Here is a 22,273-nt window from a genome sequence, read left to right on the forward strand (position 1 = left end):
GAAGCCAGAGTGTGGTAGCAGATGGTTGCCTCTCTGACTGGAGGCCTGTGACTAGTGGTGTGCCACAGGGATCAGTGCTGGATCTGTTGTGGTTTGTCATCTATATCAGTAATCTGGATGATAGTGTGGTTAACTGAATTAGCAGATTTATGACCACCAAGACTGGGGGTAGTGGACAGTGAGGAAGACTATCATGGCTTGCAGTGCAATCTGGACCCCCTGGGAAAAATGGTTTGAGAAATGGAAAATGGAATTTAATGCAGACAAGTGTGAGTTGTTACACTTTGGTATGACCTACCAAGGGAAGTCTTTCACAGTGACTGGTCGGGCACGGAGGAGTGTTTTAGAAGAAAGGGACCTGGGAATACAAGTCCTTAATTCACTGAAAGTGGTATCACAGTTAGATAGTGACGGAAAAAAAAGATTTTAGCCCTTTGGCTTTCATGAACCAAATACTGACAATAGATGGATATTATGTTGACTTGTAAAAGAGGCCTAATTTGGAGTATTGTGTGATGTTTTGGTCACCTACCTACAGGAAAGATTTAAAAGAGATTCAGAGATTTCAGAGAAAATTCACAAGGATGTTGCCAAATTTGGAGGACTTGGGTTATAAGGAAAGATTGAACAGGTCAGGACTTTATTCCTTGGAATGTAGCAGATTGAGGGGAGATTTGATTGTGATAGAGCAGCATAGATAGTGTAAATGCAAGCTGGCTTTCTCCACTGAGATGGGGGTGGAACTACAACCAGAGGCCATGGGTTAAGGGTGAAAGGTGAAATGTTAAGGGGAACATGAGGGGAAACTTCTTCACACAGACTGTCATCCGGCTGTGGAATGAGCAGCCAGCACAAGTGGTGCATACGAGCATGTTTTCAACATTTAAGAGGTTTGTGTTGGTACCTGGATGGTAGGGGTGGCAGTTTAAATAGTTCAGCACAAACTAGATGGCCCAAAGGGCCTGTTTCTGTGTTGTACTTTTCTACAAGAACCTGAAATATTACAAAAATTCACTCTAACCCCTTTTAACAGCTGTGCGGACCAACCATTCATCTCAGCAGGAATTTTTTTATATGGTGTTAAAACTGTAGCACTTTCGGTTAATAATACATAAAAGAAAATCCCAGATGCACATCCACAAAGACAATTTGCGTGAGACTGTTTCAGTTACTGTGGGGCCAGGCACCCATACTGCTTAGCAGGAACAGGGAATAATACCAATGGAGAGAGTCAAACTGAGCCAGGTCACAGATTGGAGACGGTAGAAATGCCCCATTCTTATAGAGACAGGAAGAGCATCAGGGAATTAATGGTCATTCCAGATACCCGCACTCTGCCCAGTCAGAAGATGATTTCTCTGTCCAATTTGGGTTGAACCTCACTGTAACAGTGCGATACCAGATCAAACCTTGGCAACTCAAGTGATCTCATCTGAAATGTTGTCCTACACCCATTGATGGATTTTGTAAATCTTTTCACAGGTTAAAAACGAGAAGGAATTTGTCTCCAGGAATCTCAAACACGGCACAACAGTTTTGTTGTCTCTGTCTAGATATTTAAGAAGTGGAGCAAGGGATTCAATCGACCACCCTTCCTGCTCAGACTGTGGGGAGGGATTCACTCGGTCATTTGACCAAATAGCAAGCCTGTCATTTTACAAAGGAGAAAGGCTGTTCACCTGCTCAGACAGCGGGAATGGATTCACTCGGTTATCACAATTGAAGGTACATCAGCAAGTTCACCCTGAGCAAGGCCATTCATCTGTTCTGTGTGTGAGAAAGGATTAATTTGGTCTTCCCACCTGCGGACACACCAGTCAGTTCACACCGGGCAGAGGCTGGTGATCTGTTGAATTTCTGAGAAAGGATTCACTCAGTCATTTGACCTAATGGCTCACCAGCGAGTTCACACTGGGGAGAAGCCATACACCTGTTCAGTCTGTGGGAAGGGATTCACTGATCCATCCAACCTACGGAGACATCAGCGAGTTCACACTGGGGAGAAGCCATTCACCTGTTTAGTCTGTGGGAAGGGATTCAATCTGTCATCTACCCTACAGAGACATCAGCGAGTTCACACTGGGGAGAGGCCGTTCACCTGCTCAGTCTGTGGGAAGGGATTCACTCAGTCATCCAACCTACAGGTACATCAGCGAGTTCACACTGGGGAGAAGCCATTCACCTGCTCAGAATGTGGGAAAGGATTCAGTGAGTTATCCAGCCTGCTGAGACATCAGCGAGTTCACACTGGAGAGAAGCCGTTCACCTGCTCAGAATGTGGGAAAGGATTCACTCAGTCATCCAGACTACAGAGTCATCATCGAGTTCACACTGGGGAGAAGCCGTTCACCTGCTCAGAATGTGGGAAAGGATTTACTGATTCATCCACCCTACAGAGTCATCAGCGATTTCACACTGGGGAGAAGCCGTTCACCTGTTCAGAATGTGGGAAGAGATTTACTCAGTCATCCCAACTACAGAGTCATCAGCGAGTTCACACTGGAGAGAGGCCATTCAACTGCTCAGTCTGTGGGAAGAGATTCACTCATTCATCCACCCTACAGAGACACCAGCGAGCTCACACTGGGGAGAAGCGATTCACCTGTTCAGAATGTGGGAAGAGATTCACTGAGTCATCCCAACTACTGAGTCATCAGCGAGTTCACACTGGGGAGAAGCCATTCACCTGCTCAGTCTGTGGGAAGAGATTCACTGATCCATCCAACCTACAGAGTCAACAGCGAGTTCACACTGGGGAGAAGCCATTCACCTGCTCAGTCTGTGGGAAGAGATTCACTGATCCATCCAACCTACAGAGACATCAGCGAGTTCACAATGGGGAGAAGCCGTTCACCTGCTCAGAATGTGGGAAGGGATTTACTCAGTCATTTGACCTACAGAGACATCAGCGAGTTCGCACTGGGGAGAAGCTATTCACCTGCTCAGAATGTGGGAAGAGATTCACTCAATCTTCCACCCTACTGAGACATGAGCATGTTCACACCGGTGAGAAGCCATTCAATTGCACAGAATGTGGGAAACGGTTCACTCTGTCATCCCACCTTCTGGAACACCAGCGAGTTCACACTGGGGAGAGGCTGTTTCCCTGCTCAGAATGTGGGAAGAGATTCACTCGGTCTTCCAGCGTACAGAGACATCAGCAAGTTCACACTGGAGAGAAACCATTTACCTGCTGAGAATGTGGGAAAGGATTCACTCAGTCATCCTGACTACTGGCACACCAGTCAGTTGTTATGAATTCCTAGGTTTTGTTTGCTGTGCACTGTCATTTTAAGAGAGAGAGAGAGATTAAGAAGGTGAATCAGTTTGACTCGCAGCTTGTTTACATCACTCCCAGCTTGTTTAGTTTTGACTGAGGACACAGACACTCAGAGTCAGACGGAGATGAATGAGGAAAAATGGAAGGATCAAAACAAGGGAAATAGGTGCCAAGGGTCACTGTTTGGAATTTTCCTATGCCCACAAGTGTGGGTTAATTATCGATTCAGCGTACATCGAATGTGTGGTTGTCACCTCGTTTAATCGATAGGAGTGGATCTGATTTGGGGTATCCTATGAAGACCACTATGTGTTAACCCTTGCCTGGGTGTGGTGTGGTAATTCATTTGAAGACGATACGCCTTGTGACAAGTCACTTTGGGTGGTAATTAGTATGTGGATTTGGAAGGATGACAGATAAAATCTACAGTGACTGTTCTCTTGTTTTACCACCATGGAACCTGTGGAATTCGACATATTTGCCTTCCCTTGACATTTACCCTGGATTACAAATATCTCTCTAATCACCTATTCTGTGGTTGAACTGAACTTTCATAATTTACCATCTCAAGACTCCAGACCTTGTTTCCCCCGAGCTCAATAGTTTTGGATTTATATTTACACACATATATACACATAACACTGTTAACTTTTGTTTATCTTGCTTAAGTTACTATATTTTAAGTAGATTCTAATAAAGATAGTTTTAACATCAATAGCAGACTCCAGGTGTAGACTCCACGAGGAAATGTGCAGATGCTGGAAATTCAAACACACACAAAATGCTGGTGGAACACAGCAGGCCAGGCAGCATCTAGAAGGAGAAGCACTGTCGACGTTTCAGGCAGTCCTGACGAAGGGTCTCTGCTTGAAACTTCAACAGTGCTTCTCCTTATAGATGCCGCCTGGCTTGCTGTGTTCCACCAGCATTTTGTGTGTGTTGTGCCAGGTGTAGTCTATTGGTGCTGATTCGTTTCTAAAGCTTTACGATTCATAACAAAATTGGGGCCTGCATCCGGGATATGAACAGCTATGGGGGCGTAGTCATTAATTATCGATTTCATTGGGGAAGTCCCTTTTGATTGATTTGTGTGTGGAAAATCAGCAGCGGATGCTGATTATTGTTTGGAAGCGGCAACTTCTGAGGCATTAGAGGATGCCAGACGGATTGAGTTGTTGAGTCTTGCTAAAACGTTAAAACTTGCTATGTTGAAATTGACAATGAGGAGGGCAGAGTTGCAGAGGATAACAGCTGAACATTATATACCTGAGGGTGTGTTTAAAGTGGAGGAGTTGGAGGTGTTTCCTGAAAGTAAACCTCGTGAGCTTGAGCTCCAGTACGAGTGAGAAAAATTAAAGATGGAGGCTGCGGAAAGGCAGAGGCAGTTTGAGGCTATAGAGGCAGAAAATCAGAGAGGAGGCAGAAAAGCAGAGGGAGGAAGCAGAAAGACAGAGGCTATTTGAGCTGGAAAAGATAGAGTGGTTGCAGCAAAGGGGTCTAGCGTTAGACTCTGGTGATAAGTTTGAGGCCAGTCAGGAAATTAAATTGGTACCTCCATTTGATGAGACAGAGGTTGATAAATACTTCCAGCATTTTGAGAAGGTTGCTTAGAATTTAAAGTGGCCAAAAGAGGGTTGGCCTATTCTCTTACAAAGTGTAATTAAGGGGAAGGCTCAGCAAGCCTATTCTGCTTTGACAGTTGATGAAGCAGCTGATTATGACATAGTGAAACAGGCTGTGCTCAAAGCTTATGAGTTGGTCCCAGAATCATACAGGCAAAAGTTCAGAAATTTGAGGAAATCTGTGAACCGGACATATGTAATTTGCTTATGAGAAGTCTGTGTGTTTTGATCGCTGGTGCACATATATGATGATATATATGGTGATGATAAATATATGATGAGTTTAATAGCTTGAAAGAGTTAGTTTTAATTGAAGAATTCAAAAGGTGTGCTCCTGATGACATAAAGACGTATTTAGATGAAAAGGATGCTGCCACTTTGCAGGAGTCTGCTAGATTAGCAGATGAGTTTGCTTTAACTCACAAGGTTAAGTTTACCCAGAAAAAGAGCTTCCAAAAGAGTAGCAGGGATCACCAGGGTAAACCAGAAATTACAGCTGGGACTAGTGACAAGAGTAAGGATGAAGGGAAGCAGTTGAAGGAGAAATTTTCTGGTCATACTTGTTACTATCGTAAGAAAGCTGGTCATATGATGGCTAATTGTTCTGTCCTGAAGAAGGAAAAGGAGGCAGTCCCAAATGCCTGTGATCAGTCTGTTGAAACACCTATAAACCCACAGGGTTCTGAACATTCTGTTGAGTCTCAGTTAAGGTCTGAGAGGTCTGACCGAGTTAAGAAGGGATTCGATCATTTTATGTCAGATGGGTTTGTATTAGTAAAGGAAGGGTCAACCCCGGTACCAATGAAAATTCTTCGAGTTACTGGGGATTCTCAGTCACTTATATCAGACAGCGTTCTAAAGTTTGGTGATGAGACTAACACTGGTGAGGTAAATCTTATTAAAGGCATTGGGGGTGGCATGGTTTCTGTGCCGTTGTACAAGTTAACTTTACTGTCAGGGTTGGTTTTGGGACCTGTTAAAATCGGATTATACTCCAGTTTATCATTGGAAGATGTTAGTTTGCTGTTAGGGAATGACCTAAAGTTGTTCCTGCAGTGCTGTTGACAACTAAGCCAACCACGGACGACCCACAGATGGATTTTAACATTTATCCTTCCTGCCCAGTAACTCGAAATATGGCTAAAAAGTCTGCCGACGCAGACAGTTCTGTGCAGCATGATTCTGATACCCCTGATAGCCAAAATTGGGATTCAGGTTATGATGACTTGTCAGGGACTTTTCTGCCTTCATTGTTTCAACAGGATTCAGGTCGTAAGTCTGATGAGAAAGATTTATCCCTGTGTAGGAAGAAGTTTATAGCAGAACAGAACCAAGACGCTGAGATTGAAGCTTTAAAGGAAACAACTCTCTGAAATGATGAGAATAAGAAAGTGCCAGTAGGGTATTATCTCAAGGATGGAGTGATAATGAGAAAGTGGAGGCCACCTGCTATACCAGTGAGTGAGGAATGGGAAATTGTTCACCAAGTTGCAGTTCCTAAAGTTATAGGGCTGAAATTTTAACTTTGGCCCGCAGTATGCCATTAGGTCGACATTTTGGAGTGAATAAAACTGTAAACAGGATTATGAAATAATTCTACTGGCCTAATTTGAGGAAAGATGTTGTGACCTTTTGCGGAACCTGTCACACTTGTCAAGTTGTGGGTAAACCGAATCAGGTCACGCCAGTAGCCCCACTCAGGCCTGTACCTGCATTCGGTGAACCCTTTTTAACATTTATAGTGGATTGTGCTGGCCCATTGCCAAAGACTAAAGCTGGCCATCAGTATCTGCTAACTATTATGAGTACTGCATCCAGATTCCTAGAGGCAATACCTCTCAGAAATGTTAAAGCTAAAACTGTGGCGAAGGCTTTTTCCAAGTTCTTTACTTTATCTGGTTTTCCTAAAGAAATCCAGTCTGATTAAGGAAGTAATTTTACATCTGGATTATTCCAGCAGGTAGTTTATGAACTGGGAGCGAAACAAATTACATCGGCTGTGTACCATCCGGAATCACAAGGGGCTTTAGGAAGATATCATTCTGCTCTCAAAACAATGACTCAGACATACTGTGTTGAAAATGGAAAAGACTGGGATGAAGGAATAAATTTGCTTTTGTTTGGAGTAAGAGAGTCGGTACAGGAATCACTGGTCTTTAGTCAATTTAAACTTGTATTTGATCATAGAGTGAGGGGACCTTTGACCTTGTTAAAGGATCAGTGGATTGATGGGGATGTACTTGTTAACTTGTTAGACTTTGTTTAGAAGTTCAAGAATAAACTACACCAAGTTTGTAGTCCAGTGAGACAAAACTTAAAGATTTCTCAAAACAAAATGAAGTGTTGGTTTGATAAGTGGGCTTGAGAAAGAAAACACCAGGTGGGAGATAAGGTGCTTGCCTTATCTCCAATATTGATGAATCCACTTCAGGCGAAGTTCAATAGACCGCATGAAATAGTCTCTCAAATTAATGATCTGAATAATGTTATTAAAACACCCGACCAACGTAAACTAACACAGGTGGTACACATAAATATAATAAAGCCTTATTTTGACAAGCAGGCACCATCTGTGAGTGTTATTGTCAAAACATATGAATCTGGCAACCCTGAGAATGAAACAATTGACTCGTCTGAGAATTTTCACAAACCAGAGCTGGTCCCAGTTAGACTAATGAACTCGGTTGTTCCAGAAAACATTGTTAACAAGTTGGCTCATCTGCAGCCAAAGCAACAACAACAGCTGAAGGAATTAATTCTGAAGTTTAAAGATTTATTTCCCGATGTTCCCAGGCAAACCACGGTCGCAGAACATGATGTAGATATTGGTCAAGCCAAACCAATTAAACAACACCCATATTGCATGAATGTCGAAAAGTGTAAATTGGCTGAGCAAGGAATTGAATATATGCTGGCAAATGGTATTATTAGTCCTTCAGCATCAGATTGGAGCTCACCCCCCGTTATTGTGCGCAAACCTGATGGTAGTGTTAGGTTTTGCACTGATTATGACACCTTCTGAGTTGTATGAATACAATCTTTTGCCGTTTGGAATGAAAAACAAATGGTCCAGGATCAGTCCAGAGAATGATTGATTCTGTAATTCGAGGGTTAGAACACACAGATACCTGTATTGATGACTTAGTCACAGGGAGTGACACTGGGGAAAAGCATATCTCTGCAGTAGAGAAGCCGTTTGACAGGCTTTCTCAGGACAACCTTACAGTTAGCTAAGAGTGAATTTGGCCATGCCACTGTGACCTGTCTTGGCTATGTTGTAGGTCAAAGCAAGTTGGCTCCTGTTCGGGCAAAAGTCCAGGCAATTTCTCAAGTTCCTATTCTGACTGCTGAGAAGGCTGCTGGAAGGTTTCTGGGAATGGATGGATATTACCGTAAGTTCTGTAAGAACTTTGCTGCTATCGCTCTTCCTCTGACCAATCTCCTGAAGAAGGGTGAAAAGTTTGTCTGGGCCGAGCCTTGTCAGGATGCATTTGATCGATTGAAATTTATTATTTGAGATTAGGCCAATCAATGTAGTGTTGTCAGCAAATTTCATTAGCAGATTGGAGCTGTGGGTGGCAATACAGTGTCATGGGTGCACAGAGAGTAAAGGAGGGGGCCAAAGAGACAACCCTGTGGGTTATGTGTCCTGAGGGTCAGAGAGACAGAGGAGATGTATCCCACTCTTACCACCTGCCGGCGATCTGACAGGAAGTCCAGGATCCAGCTACACAAGGCAGGGTGAAGGCCGAGGTCTCTGAGCTCCTTGTCGATACTTCATGCCTTTGTATGGCTACTGCTCTGCCCATGACTGCAAGGAACTGCAGAGAACATCAGGGAAACAAGCCTCCCCTCCATGGACTCTTCCTACACTTCCCCTCCCTCGGAAAAGCAGGGCATGTACATAAAGATCCTCACAACCTGGACGTTCTTGCTGCAAACCCGCTCCCACATTGGCGGAGAGATACAAAAGCCATAAAGTGCGTAACACCAGGCTGAAGGACGGCTTCCTGTCTGCAGTTATAAGCCAAATGAAAGATAAAATGGACTCGACCTCACAATGTAACTCGACGTGACCCTGCACCATATGTCTATCTGTACTGCACTTTCTCTGCAGCCATAATGCTTTGTTACAGTGATTGTTCTGTCGTATATCAGCTCAATGTACTGCTGCAATGTATCGATCTGTGTGGATGGTACGTCAGGCAAAGTTATCACTGTAGCTCAGTACGTGATGATAGTAAACAAATTCCCCATTTTAATTGTGTGGAAATATTAAGACAGACTGAGCTTCTGCTCTGGAACCAAAGAAGGAAACTGAACTGTTGTCATTTCTGAGGAACGCAAATAAATAGAAAATGCTTCAATCTCTCATTACGATCTGCGGTAACTGGGATCAGGTGACCGGTGGTGGGTCTCCCATATCAATACCAGAATCAAGTTTAATAGCACAGGCATATGTCATGAAATTCGTTCAGCAGTAGAGCCTAATTTTTAACCATAGATTTTAACGATTGTGATTTAATATAAGAATATAAATATCACATTGTTAAATCATATAAATAGTACAAAATGAAAAAAAAAGATGTAATAAACTATTTTAATTGTGCCGACTGTTTGACTGACTGGGTTGTTGCTTTGGAAGTAGTGGAGTGAAGCGTACACATTTATGAGAAGCTCAGATAATTATAAAAAGCTAAATTCTCACATAAGTGGGTCAGACACCCAGAAACATCGGCAGCACTTCAGCAGGTGAAAACAGTGGAATGAAACATGCTGAAAATATTGCCGAAAAAAAACATTTTGTCCACCGACAACGAGAGGACGTGACCGATCCGGATCTCACTGACTTGTCTGAACGGGGAAAGATGAAGCTACACGTACACGTAGAGCAGTGACCCGCAGATGCTGCAGATCTGCGGAAAACGTGAACAGGAAACGGGATCACGTGGCCGCTTTGGTCTCCCGCCCCCAGACAGATGTCCATTTACCCACTACTCTGTGGAAAGAAGCAAACGCCGCTCAGATCTCCTCTCACCTTAAATGTATTAGACATTTCAAACCCCAGGAAAAATATATCGCCTGTCCACTCTATCTATTCCTCTCGTAATCTTATAAACGTCCATCCAGTCTCACCCCAGCCTGCGCCGCTCTGGAGAAAACAACACAAGTTTGTCCAGCCTCTCGTTATAGCTCATGCCCTCTAATCCAGGCAGTGTCCCGGTAAACCTCTTCTGCGCCCTCTGCAAAGCCCCGACATCCTTCCGAGAATGGGGGCGACCAGAACTGTATGAAACACTCCAGATGTGGTCTAACTAGTTTTATAAAACTGTGTTACGAACTGTAGCGTTTTAGAAACGAACCAGCAGCAATAGAGTTCACACTGGAGTCTGGTTTTGATGTTAAAACCACTGCCTTTATTAGCATCTACTTATAATATAGTAACTTAACGAAATAAGGGAAAGTTAACAGTGTTATGTGTATATATGTGTAAATATAACTCCCAGACTATCGAGCCTGAGGGAACAAAGCTCAGAGTCTTGAGATGGTAAAGTAGGAAAGTTAAGTAATCCTCGGAATAAATGATGGGAGAGAGATATCTGTAATCCTGGGTGAATAGATAGATAGATAGATAGATAGATAGATAGATAGATACTTTATTCATCCCCATGGGGAAATTCAACATTTTTTCCAATGTCCCATACACTTATTGTAGCAAAACTAATTACATACAATCCTTAATCCAATATAAATATGATATGCATCTAAAATCACCCTCTCAAAAAGCATTAATAAATAGCTTTTAAAAAGTTCTTAAATAGTTTACTAAAATACATTGAATGGTAACTTAAGCTCAGTTCTAACCCCGGCACTTTAACATATCTTACCCCTGGCGGTTGAATTGTAAAGCCGAATGGCATTGGGGAGTAGTGATCTCTTCATCCTGTCTGAGGAGCATTGCATCGATAGCAACCTGTCGCTGAAACTGCTTCTCTGTCTCTGGATGGTGCTCTGCAGAGAATGTTCAGGGTTTTCCATGATTGACCGTAGCCTACTCAGCGCCCTTCGCTCTGCTACCGATGTTATACTCTCCAGTTCTGTGCCCACGACAGAGCCCACCTTCCTTACCAGCTTATTAAGACGTGAGGCGTCCCTCTTCTTAATGCTGCCTCCCCAACACGCCACCACGAAGAAGAGGGCGCTCTCCACAACTGACCTATAGAACATCTTCAGCATCTCACTACAAACATTGAATGACGCCAACCTTCTAAGGAAGTACAGTCGACTCTGTGCTTTCCTGCACAAGGCATCTGTGTTGGCAGTCCAGTCTAGCTTCTCGTCTAACTGCACTCCCAGATACTTGTAGGTCTTATCCTGCTCCACACATTCTCCATTAATGATCACTGGCTCCATATGAGGCCTAGATCTCCTAAAGTCCACCACCATCTCCTTGGTCTTGGTGATATTGAGACGCAGGTAGTTTGAGTTGCACCATATCACAAAGTCCTGTATCAGTTTCCTATACTCCTCCTCCTGTCCATTCCTGACACACCCCACTATGGCCGTGTCATCAGCGAACTTCTGCACATGGCAGAACTCCGAGTTATATTGGAAGTCTGATGTGTACAGGGTGAACAGGACCGGAGAGAGTACGGTTCCCTGCGGCGCCCCTGTGCTGCTGACCACCGTGTCAGACCTACAGTCTCCCAACCGCACATACTGAGGTCTATCTGTCAAGTAGTCCACTATCCAATTCACCATGTAAGCGTCTACTCCCATCTCCGTTAGTTTGTGCCTTAAGATCCTGGGCTGGATGGTGTTAAAGGCACTAGAGAAGTCCAGGAATGTAATCCTCACAGCACCACTGACCCCATCCAGGTGAGAGAGGGATTTGTGCAGCAAATACGTGATAGCATCCTCCACTCCCACCTTCTCCCGATATGCAAACTGAAGAGCTGGTTTGTAGCCTTAGATTCTGTATTATCAGCCGCTCCATGGTCTTCATCACGTGCGACGTCAAGGCAACAGGTCTGAAGTCATTCAACTCCTTTGGTTGTGATTTCTTCGGTACCGGGACAATACAAGATGTTTTCCACTGTCTGGGTACTCTTCTCTGCTCCAGGCTCATGTTGAAGATGCGCTGTAGGGGTTCTCCCAGCTCAGTCGCACAGGCCCTCAGTAATCGTGGGGATACTCCATCCGGTCCAGCCGCCTTGCTGGTACAGATCTTCCTCAGTTGACCTTTCACCTGTGCAGCCGTAATCCCGGGCGTGGGCAAGGTCTCCTGTGAGTGGCTATTTTCCTATGAGGGAAGTAAGAGGGAGGACGAGTAGAAAGACAAGCCTGGTGTGGAGTTCTGAGGTGAGGATGAGATTGTGCTGTCGAACCTCTTGAAGAAGTTGTTCAGCTGGTTCGCTTTCTCCACATCTCCACTTATGTTTGCCCCCCGCTTTGCACCACATCCGGTGATGATCTTCATCCCATCCCACACCTCCTTCATGCTTTTTTTCTGCAGCTTTTGTTCTAGCTTCCTCCTATACTGCTCCTTTGCCCCCCTTATCTGTACTCTGAGTTGCTTCTGACCTCTTTTAAGCTCCAACCGATCACCATCTTTAAAGGCCCTCTTCTTCTGGTTTAGGAGGCCTTTGATGTGACTAGTGATCCAGGGCTTATTATTGGGATAGCAGCGAACAGTTCTAACAGGAACAACGGCATCCACACAAAAATTAATATAGTCCGTTGTGCAATCAGTGACCTCCTCAACGCCCCCACAGAGCCCCCCTTGCAGTACATCCCAGTTAGTAGTACCGAAGCAGTCTCTCAGGGCCTGTTCAGCTTCAGGAGTCCACTTTCTAAAAGAGCGTGTGGTAGTGGGATGCCTCATCACAATTGATTTATATCTGGGCTGTAACAAAACCAGGTTGTGATCAGCTTTCCCCAGTGCAGGCAGCGGGGATGCACTATATGCATCCTGAACGTTTGCATACAGCAGGTCAATAGTCCTATTACCCCTGGTGTAACAGTCCACATACTGGGAGAAAGCAGGAAGTGTCTTGTCCAAAGTCACATGGTTGAAGTCTCCTGTAATTAACACCAGTGCCTCAGGGTGTTGTGTCTGTAGCTTAGCAACCGCGGAGCTGATGACGTCACACGCTACCGTTGCGTCGGCACGCGGCGGGACATACACATTCACCGCAATGACGCTTGCGAATTCTCGAGGCAGGTAATATGGCCTCATACTCACGGCGATCATCTCAATATCCCTTTCACAAACGGAGATCTTTGTACTCACATGCCCGGGGTTACACCATCTTGCGTTAATGTAGAGAGCGGTCCCCCTCCTTTCTTCTTCCCACACTTTTTGGCATCTCTGTCAAATCTTACTGTAGTAAAACCAGGTAATTCTACATTTACATCCGGGATGTTAGCCGTCAGCCATGTTTCGGAAAAGCACATTAAACTGCATTCCTTGTATGCTTTAACATTCCTTACTAGTGAGGCTAGCTCATCCACTTTATTTGGCAGCGAGTTCACGTTCCCCATAATGACCGAAGGAACAGCGGGTTTATAACGCTTCTTCATCTCCGTCCACTTATCCCTGCGCAGTTTTCCAGCCCTGGAGCCACGGAACCTCCGTTTAATTTCGTTTGGGATCTGGATCTGTTGCGCAACACTGACTTGCGCATTTCTCAGCGCAAGTAGCTGGTCTCTCGAATACACCTTTCTCTCCATCTCAATATTAAATAAATACTAAACATAACACTATGACTAAAAAAGAAAACAAGCTAAAAAAAGAATGATCAATTTATCGAATCTCGGGAGCAGCTGGAAAAGGCTGCCGCTCAGGTCGGCGCCGGAATTATGACTTCGGCATAATTCCTCTGAATTTCAGATACCGTGGCCAGCAATCCCGGGACAGTCCTGCTCTCTACCCTCTCTCTCAGCCCCACGATCCGTACACTGGCCCCGGGGAGCTACCGGCCGCGGAGGGAATGGGAGCCGATCGATCTCTCAGACAGAGCTGAGCTCCAGCTATCTAAATGCAAGGATTAGGAACTCGGAGAAAGGGAACAAAATCTTTTACATCACCATTTGAGAAAATCAGTATTAGTACTCTTTTCCATAGATTGTGTATTGCTTGCTCTACCTCCTCTTGCTCTGGACTTTTCTACCGGTGAGGACATGTTTTGTCCCATTCTCTCTGGGTACATAATGATATCAAACACTTTTGCCCTGGGCAACAAGTAGCTTTCACATCACAAATGTGCCAGACTCCAGTGAGACAGAGAACTGCCCTTCCCTTCATATTCATTGGGATTTCATTCACTGAGTTCACCACCGTCAGTCATTGGGGGAGGGTTCAGGGGGAATATTTATGTAGAGTACAGAAACTAGTGATGCCTGTTTGCATTTTGGTGATGCAAAAGTTGCTGGAGAATTTGCAAGTGGGAAGAAGTGGAGTGATATTTGGAAATCTGACTTTTTAAAGCATAATTTAGCAAGCAAACCACATATGGACAATGTGAAAAAGCTTTGGTGAGAAAATCCTCCATTTCCTGTTACAAGCCTGCTACATAGGTTGTGTGAGAGTGCAGATGAACTCGATCAAACCCAGAGGAGATCAAAGTTCCTATTGACAGTGATTTGCTAGCTGTGAAAATGAATACCTCTCTATATAAAATTCACTGTGCACATCTTGTCACTGGGTAAAAAATACACAGTACAAGATTTATCTTCACACTGGTTATTATAAATTTTAGGGGAGATTATTGCAAATTATAGGGGGTATTGGAGGGAAGGAGTGGAGACCTCCAGTGTCCCTGATGCCCTCATCTACAAGATGTGCATCCAGCTGCAGCTTGTAACCCTGCACTTCAATGAGCTGCAATTTGAAATGGGTGAATTCCAGATCATCCAGCAGTTGGAGGGGGTGATAGATATGACATGAAGAGAGGGGAGTTACACCCGAGGTGCCGGACACAGGAAACTGGGTGAGAATCAAGAAGGGGAATGAGGTTATGTAGGCATCACAGAGTACTCTAGTGGCCATCCCACACAACAACAGGTGGACCACTTTAGAAACTGTTGGGGGGAATTACCTGGCAGAGGAAAGTCGAAAGGCTGATAGGGGATTCGTTAGTTAGAGGAACAGAACAAGAGGGGATGAATATCCTCGTGGTGAGGCTTGCTAGTGGTAGTGAGCAGGGGAGGGGGTGATGTGGTTAAAATAAGTTGTAGGGGGAATGGGAGCCAGAATGACAGAACAGATAGTGGAGAAGGTGAATTGAATTGACTTTATTAGATACATACTTCATAAACATGAGGAGTAGAAATATTTTCCTTACATCATCTAAATGTGCAATGTGTAATTTATAGTATTTTATAATAGATAGTTTGTACATAGGACAGTCAATCTTACATTGAAATACAATTGTATCAACCTGAATTAATCAGTCTGATGGCCTGGTAGAAGATGATGTCCCGGAGCTTGTTGGTCCATTTGCTGTGATACCGTTTCCTGGATGGTAGCAGCAGGAACAGTTTGTGGTTGTGATGAATTGGGCCTGTTTGTCCCTGATATTCTTTGGGCCCTTTTTACACACCTGTCCGTGTAAATGTACTGAATCGTGGAAAGTAGATTGTGCAATGTATAATTTCCTTGTTTATATTTAGAGACATTTTTTGGTGTATAAAATGATGAGGGGTATTGAGCGTGTGAGTGGCCAGAGGAGTGTTTTTTTTCCCCAGGGTTGAAATAGTTAATGCCGCTTTTCCACACTCCCATAGACCCTTTGTCCATCTCCTGAGTAAATAGAGAGTGGAAAAATATTTAAGATCTCCCCATCTGCTTTGGTTCCACACGTGGATTGCCATTCCGGTCTTCCAGAGGACCAACTTACTGCCTTGCAATCCTTTTGCTCTTAATCTGTCACTAGAATCCCTGAGGATTATCCTTCACCTTTTCTGTGACAGCAACCTCATGCCATCTTTTAGCCATCCTGATTTATTTCTTATGTGTTCTCTTGCATTTCTTATACTCCATAAGAAACTGACTGCCTATCCCTGTTGTGCAATTCCATTTTGTGCTTTACCAGGGTCTCAATATCACTTGCAATCCAAGTTTCCCTACAGTTTCTATCTTTACCTTTTATTCTGATATACCCGCTTACTACTTTCAAAATTTTGCTTTGAAGACCTCCCATTTACCAAGCACACCTTTGCCATAAAGTTGCCAGATCCTAGTGTCATAATTCCAGGTGTTGATCCATACCCTGAACACATCCGCCTTTCCTATGCTGCTCCTTGTATTGACATATACAGGGCTCAGCATATTCACTGCACCATGCTCAACTTTTTCATTCCTGACTTTGTCTGAGGCCTGAACAACATCTGTCTCCACAACCTCTCCACTATCTGTTCTGTTATTCAGGCTCCCATTCCGCCTGCAACTTTAGTTTAACCCTCCTTACCCCCACCTCCCACCATGTAGATCTATCACCCCTTTGGCTTTCCTCTCCCAGATCAATAAAAAGGAGGTGCATACCAGGTACAGGCAGATAGGAACAAATGGGGTACTTATGAAATACAGGAAATTCAAGTGAACACTTATGAAAGAAATAAAGGCATGAAGTTGCACCAGCAGACAAGTTGAAGGAGAATCATCTGGGATTCTGCAGATATGTTAAGAGCAAAAAGATTGCAAGGGAAAAATTAATTCTCTGGAAGATCGGAATGGTAATCCATATGAAGGGATAACATAGACTTGGGGAGATTTTTTTTGCATCCGTATTTACTCAAGAGATGAACACAGAGTCTATAGAAGTGAGGCAAAGCCGCATCAACTTCATGGACCCTGTACAGATTACAGAGGTGGAGGGGTTTGCTGTCTTGAGGCAAATTAGTGTGGATCAATCCCCAGGGCCTGACAAGTTGTTCACTAGGACCCTGCGGAAGACAAGTGCAGAAATTATTGGGGCCTAAGCACAGATATTTAAATCATCCTTAGTGACAGGTGAGGTACTGGAGGATTGGAGGACAGACAATGTTGTTCTGCTGTTCAAAAAAGGCTGTAAAAATAAACTAGGAAATTATACGTTGGTGAGCTTGACATCAGAACTGGGAAAGTTATTGGAGAGTGTGTGTAGGAACCAAGTATATACTGTAAGTATTTGGATAGGTGTGGACTGATAAAGGATAGACAGCATGGCTCTAGCCAATCTTATAGAGTCTCTCAAGGAAGTTATCAGGAAAGTGGATGAAGGCAAGGCAGTGGATGTTGTCTACATGGACTTTAGCAAGGCACTTGACAAAGTCTCATATGGGAGGTTGGTCAAGAAGGTTCAGTCACTCAGCATTCAAGATGAGACAGTAAATTGGATGAGACACTGCCTTTGGGAAAAGCCAGAGTGTGGTAGCAGATGGTTGCCTCTCTGACTGGAAGCCTGTGACTAGTGGTTGCCACAGGGATCAGTGCTGAATCTGTTGTTGTTTGTCATCTATATCAGTAATCTGGATGATAGTGTGGTTAACTGGATCAGCAAATTTGTGGATGACACCAAGACTGGGGGTTTAGTGGACTGCGAGAAGACTATCATGGCTTGCAGTGTGATCTGGACCAGGTGGGAAAATGGTTTGAGAAATGGAAAATGGAATTTAATGCAGACAAGTGTGAGGTGTTGCACTTTGGTATGAGCTACCAAGGGAGGTCTTTCACAGTGACTGGTCGGGCACGGAGGAGTGTTGTAGAAGAAAGGGACCTGGGAATACAAGTCCTTAATTCACTGAAAGAGGTATCACAGGTAGATAGGGATGGAAAGAATGATTTCAGCCCATTGCCCTTCATGAACCAAAGTACTGATAACAATAGATGGATGTTATGTTGACTTCTAGAAGACATTGGTGAGGCCTAATTTGAAGTATTATGTGCAGTTTTGGTCACCTACCTACAGGAAAGAAGTTCAGAGATTTCAAAGAAAATTCACAAGGATGTTGCCATGTCTGGAGGACCTGGGTTATAAGGAAAGATTGAACAAATCAGGACTTTATTCCTTGGATTGCAGAAGATTGAGGGGAGATTTGATTGTGATAGAGAGGCACAGATAGTGTTAATGCAAGCTGCCTTTTTCCACGAAGATTGGGTGGGATGACAACCAGAGGCCATGGGTTAAGGGTGAAAGGTGAAATGTTAAGGGGAACATGAGGGGAAACTTCTTCACACAGACGGTTATCCAGCTGTGGAATGAGCAGCCAGCACGAGTGGTGCATGTGAGCTCGATTTCAACATTTAAGAGGTTTGTGTTGGTACCTGGATGGTAGAGGTGTGGGAGTGGGCAGTTCAAATAGTTCAGCAGAACCTAGATGGCCCAAAGGGCCTTTTTCTGTGTTGAAATTTTCTATGATTGTGACAACAAACTGAAATAATACAAAAATTCACTCTAACCCCTTTTGACAGCTGTGCGAACCAACCAGTCATTTCAGCAGGAATGTTTTATATGGTGTTAAAACTGTGGCACTTTAAGTTAATAATACATAAAAGAAGATCCCAGCTGCACGTCAAGAAAATCTATTTGTGTGAGAGTGTTTCAGTTACCGTGGGGCCAGGAACCCATTCAGCTGAGTGGGAACAGGGATTAATACTAATGGAGAGAGTCAAACTGAGCCAGGTCACAGATTGGAGATGGCAGAAATGCCCCATTCTTATAGAGACAGGAAGAACATCAGAGAGTTTAATGGTCATTCCAGATAACAGCACTGTGCCTAGTTAGAAGATGATTTCTCTGTCCAACTTTCGTTGAACCTCACTATAACAGTGTGATACCAGATCAAACCTTGGCAACTCAAGTAATCTCATCTGAAATGTTGTCCTACACCCATTGATGGATTTTGTAAATCTTTTTACAGGTTAAAAATGAGAAGGAATTCGTCTCCAAGAAGCTCAAACATGGCACAGCAGTTTTGTTGTCTCTGTCTAGATATTTAAGAAGTAGAGCAAGGAAACCAATTGACCATCCTTCCTGCTCAGACTGTGGGGAGGGATTCACTTGGTCATTTGACCAACTGGCACGCCTGTAATTTACACAGGAGAAAGGCCTTTCACCTGCTCAGACAGTGGGAATGGATTCACTCGTTTATCACAATTGAAGATACAGCAACAAGTTCACACTGGGCAAGGCCATTCACCTGTTCTGTGTGTGAGAAGGGGTTCAGTCAGTCTTCCCACCTGTGGACACACCAGTCAGTTCACACCACACTGCTCAGAGGCTGGTCATCTGCTGAATTTCTGGGAAAGGATTCACTCAGTCATCTGACCTAATGGCACACCAGCGAGTTCACACCAGGGAACGGCCGTTCACCTGCTCAGTCTGTGAGAAGAGATTCACTCACTCTTCCACCCTATGGAAACACCAGCGAGTTCACACAGGGGAGAAGCCATTCACGTGCTCAGTCTGTGGGAAGGGATTCACTCAGTCATCCACCCTGCAGAGTCATCAGCGAGTTCACACTGGGGAGAGGCCCTTCACCTGCTCAGACTGTGGGAGCAGATTCACTCAGTTATCCAGCCTACAGAGACATCAGCGAATTCACACTGGGGAGAAGCCGTTCATCTGCTCAGAATGTGGGAAGGGATTCACTCACTCATCCAACCTACAGAGACATCAGCGAGTTCACACTGGAGAGCAGCCGTTCACCTGCTCAGACTGTGGGAAGAGATTCACTCAGTCATCCCAACTACAGAGACACCAGCAAGTTCACAGTGGGGAGAGGCCATTCACCTGCTCAATCTGTGGGAAGAGATTCACTGATCCATCCAACCTACAGAGTCATCAGCGAGTTCACACTGGGGAGAAGCCGTTCACCTGCTCAGACTGTGGGAAGAGATTCACTCAGTCATCCCAACTACAGAGACACCAGCAAGTTCACAGTGGGGAGAGGCCATTCACCTGCTCAGTCTGTGGGAAGAGATTCACTGATCCATCCAACCTACAGAGTCATCAGCGAGTTCACACTGGGGAGAAGCCATTCACCTGCTCAGTCTGTGGGAAGAGATTCACTGATCCATCCTACCTACAGAGTCATCAGCGAGTTCACACTGGGGAGAAGCCATTCACCTGCTCAGTCTGTGGGAAGGGATTTACACAGTCATCCCAACTACAGAGTCATCAGCATGTTCACACTGGGGAGAAGCCGTTCATCTGCTCAGTCTGTGGGAAGAGATTCACTGATCCATCCTACCTACAGAGTCATCAGCGAGTTCACACTGGGGAGAAGCCATTCACCTGCTCAGTCTGTGGGAAGGGATTTACACAGTCATCCCAACTACAGAGTCATCAGCATGTTCACACTGGGGAGAGGCCGTTCACCTGCTCAGTCTGTGGGAAGAGATTCACTCAGTTATCCAGCCTACGGAGGCATGAGCGAATTCACACTGGGGAGAAGCCGCTCATCTGCTCAGAATGTGGGAAGGGATTCTCTGATCCATCCAACCTACAGAGTCATCAGCGAGTTCACACTGGGGAGAAGCCGTTCATCTGTTCAGAATGTGGGAAGGGATTTACTCAGTCATCCCAACTACAGAGTCATCAGCGAGTTCACACTGGGGAGAGGCCGTTCACCTGCTCAGTCTGTGGGAAGAGGTTCACTCAGTCATCCAGCCTACAGAGGCATGAGCGAATTCACACTGGGGTGAAGCCGTTCATCTGCTCAGAATGTGGGAAGGGATTCACTGATCCATCCAACCTACAGAGTCATCAGCGAGTTCACACTGGGGAGAAGCTATTCACCTGCTGAAAATGTGGGAAAGAATTCACTCAGTCATCCCAACTACTGGCAGATCATTCAGTTCACAATGGGGAGTGGCCATTGTTATGAATCCCTAGGTTTTGTTTGCTGTGGACTGTTATTTTGAGAGAGAGAGTGAGATTAAGAATGTGAATCAGTCTGACTTGCAGCTTGTTTACATCGCTCGCAGCTTTGTTTAGTTTTAACTGAGGACAGACACTCAGAGTCAGACGTAGACGAAAGAGGAAAAATGGAAGGATCGAAACCAGGGAACAAGTGGCCAAGGGTCACTGATTGCAACTTTCCTATGCCCACAAGGGTGGGTTAATTATCGATTCAGCGTACACCAAATGTGTGGTTGTTACCTTGTTTGAACTATAGGAGTGGATATGATTTGAGGTATCCTGTGAAGACCACTAATGTGTTCACCCTTGCATGGGTGTGGTGTGGTAATTCATTTGAAGACGATACCCCTTGTGACAAGTCACTTTGGGTGATAATTAGTATGTGGATTTGAAAGGATGACAGATAAAATCTACAGTGACTGTTCTCTTGTTTTACCACCATGGAACCTGTGGAATTCGAAATAATTGCCTTCCCTTGACATTTACCCTGGATTACAAATATCTCTCTCATCACCTATTCTGTGGATGAACTGAACTTTCATACTTTACCATCTCAAGACTCCAAGCCTTGTTACCCCTGAGCTCAATAGTTTGGGAGTTACATTTACACACATCTATAAACACAACACTGTTAACATCTGTTTATCTTGTTTAAGTTACTATTGTTACGAAGGATGAACAGCTCTGATGGGCAGAAGGGTGCAGGGTTGCCCATCTCTCCCTCCCTTGGGAGAATTACAAACGGTTACTGTTGCCAGGCTGCTAATGAGAGAGAAAGAGATGGAACAAAATCATACTTGGACTGGAACATTTGCTTCAGATAAGGGGGAGATAACACAGGGAGGAAGAGACTTGTTGTTCCACCATATTATGACTCCTGTAAGACTTATGGCTCCGGAGAGGGCTGTTTACTTGGTACCATTCTGTTCATTAAAATTCCTCAGTGGACAGCTGGAGTGGGCTGGTTTGATGGGCTAAGCCATTCAAAACTGATTGACACCTGAGACACCGTGAGTAGGGATAAAAGAGAGGTCTGGGGAGACACCCCTCAGACGCACCAAGAGACACACTAGTGAGCACTGCTTAAGTGTTGGAACCCACAAGAAAGTGTGGGGCATCAGAGACCGAATGAAGGATCGGTCAATTTTAACTCACTGTTTATAGCGAGGCCGGTGGGGGCTTGTACGTGTGTCCACCCTTGCTTGGGTGACGAGTCCACCATAGAAGAACGGTCTAGCTAAAGGACAGAGGGGTCATACCCGAATGGCCACAACAACACATCAACGGATCAAGATTGTAAAGGAAGGTTTGACTGGCTGTCACTGCTCGCTCTCCCTCTCTCTCCAACAATTACAACACATCGACCAACAACTACCTCAGCCTGTATGAACTGAACTGAACTTTATATTCACATATGACAATTCATTATCCCCTGGACATCGATAGAGCTTGTTTATTATTGATTA

At 44.6% G+C, this 22,273-nt stretch overlaps 3 protein-coding genes across 3 annotated transcripts in view; all 3 read left to right on the forward strand.

Moving 5' to 3' along the window:
* LOC140720570 (NACHT, LRR and PYD domains-containing protein 3-like) overlaps nucleotides 1–22,273 on the forward strand; it is a 395,705-nt gene that overhangs the window by 189,417 nt on the left and 184,015 nt on the right. The gene's annotated exons all lie outside the window — the stretch shown is intronic.
* LOC140720617 (uncharacterized) lies at nucleotides 1,795–3,232 on the forward strand. The gene has a single exon (XM_073035449.1). It carries the CDS (start codon nucleotides 1,890–1,892, stop codon nucleotides 3,195–3,197), a length of 1,308 nt encoding a protein of 435 aa, XP_072891550.1. The 5' UTR covers nucleotides 1,795–1,889; the 3' UTR covers nucleotides 3,198–3,232.
* On the forward strand, nucleotides 18,900–20,691 carry LOC140720640 (uncharacterized). The gene has a single exon (XM_073035473.1). It carries the CDS (start codon nucleotides 19,216–19,218, stop codon nucleotides 20,689–20,691), a length of 1,476 nt encoding a protein of 491 aa, XP_072891574.1. The 5' UTR covers nucleotides 18,900–19,215.

This window comes from Hemitrygon akajei, unplaced genomic scaffold (genome assembly GCF_048418815.1).
Source record: "Hemitrygon akajei unplaced genomic scaffold, sHemAka1.3 Scf000045, whole genome shotgun sequence".
Classification (NCBI taxonomy): domain Eukaryota; kingdom Metazoa; phylum Chordata; class Chondrichthyes; order Myliobatiformes; family Dasyatidae; genus Hemitrygon; species Hemitrygon akajei.

Coding starts and splice junctions, on each gene's coding strand:
- LOC140720617 (XM_073035449.1), top strand. CDS start 1,890: ATGGCTCACCAGCGAGTTCACACTGGGGAGAAGCCATACACCTGTTCA.
- LOC140720640 (XM_073035473.1), top strand. CDS start 19,216: ATGGCACACCAGCGAGTTCACACCAGGGAACGGCCGTTCACCTGCTCA.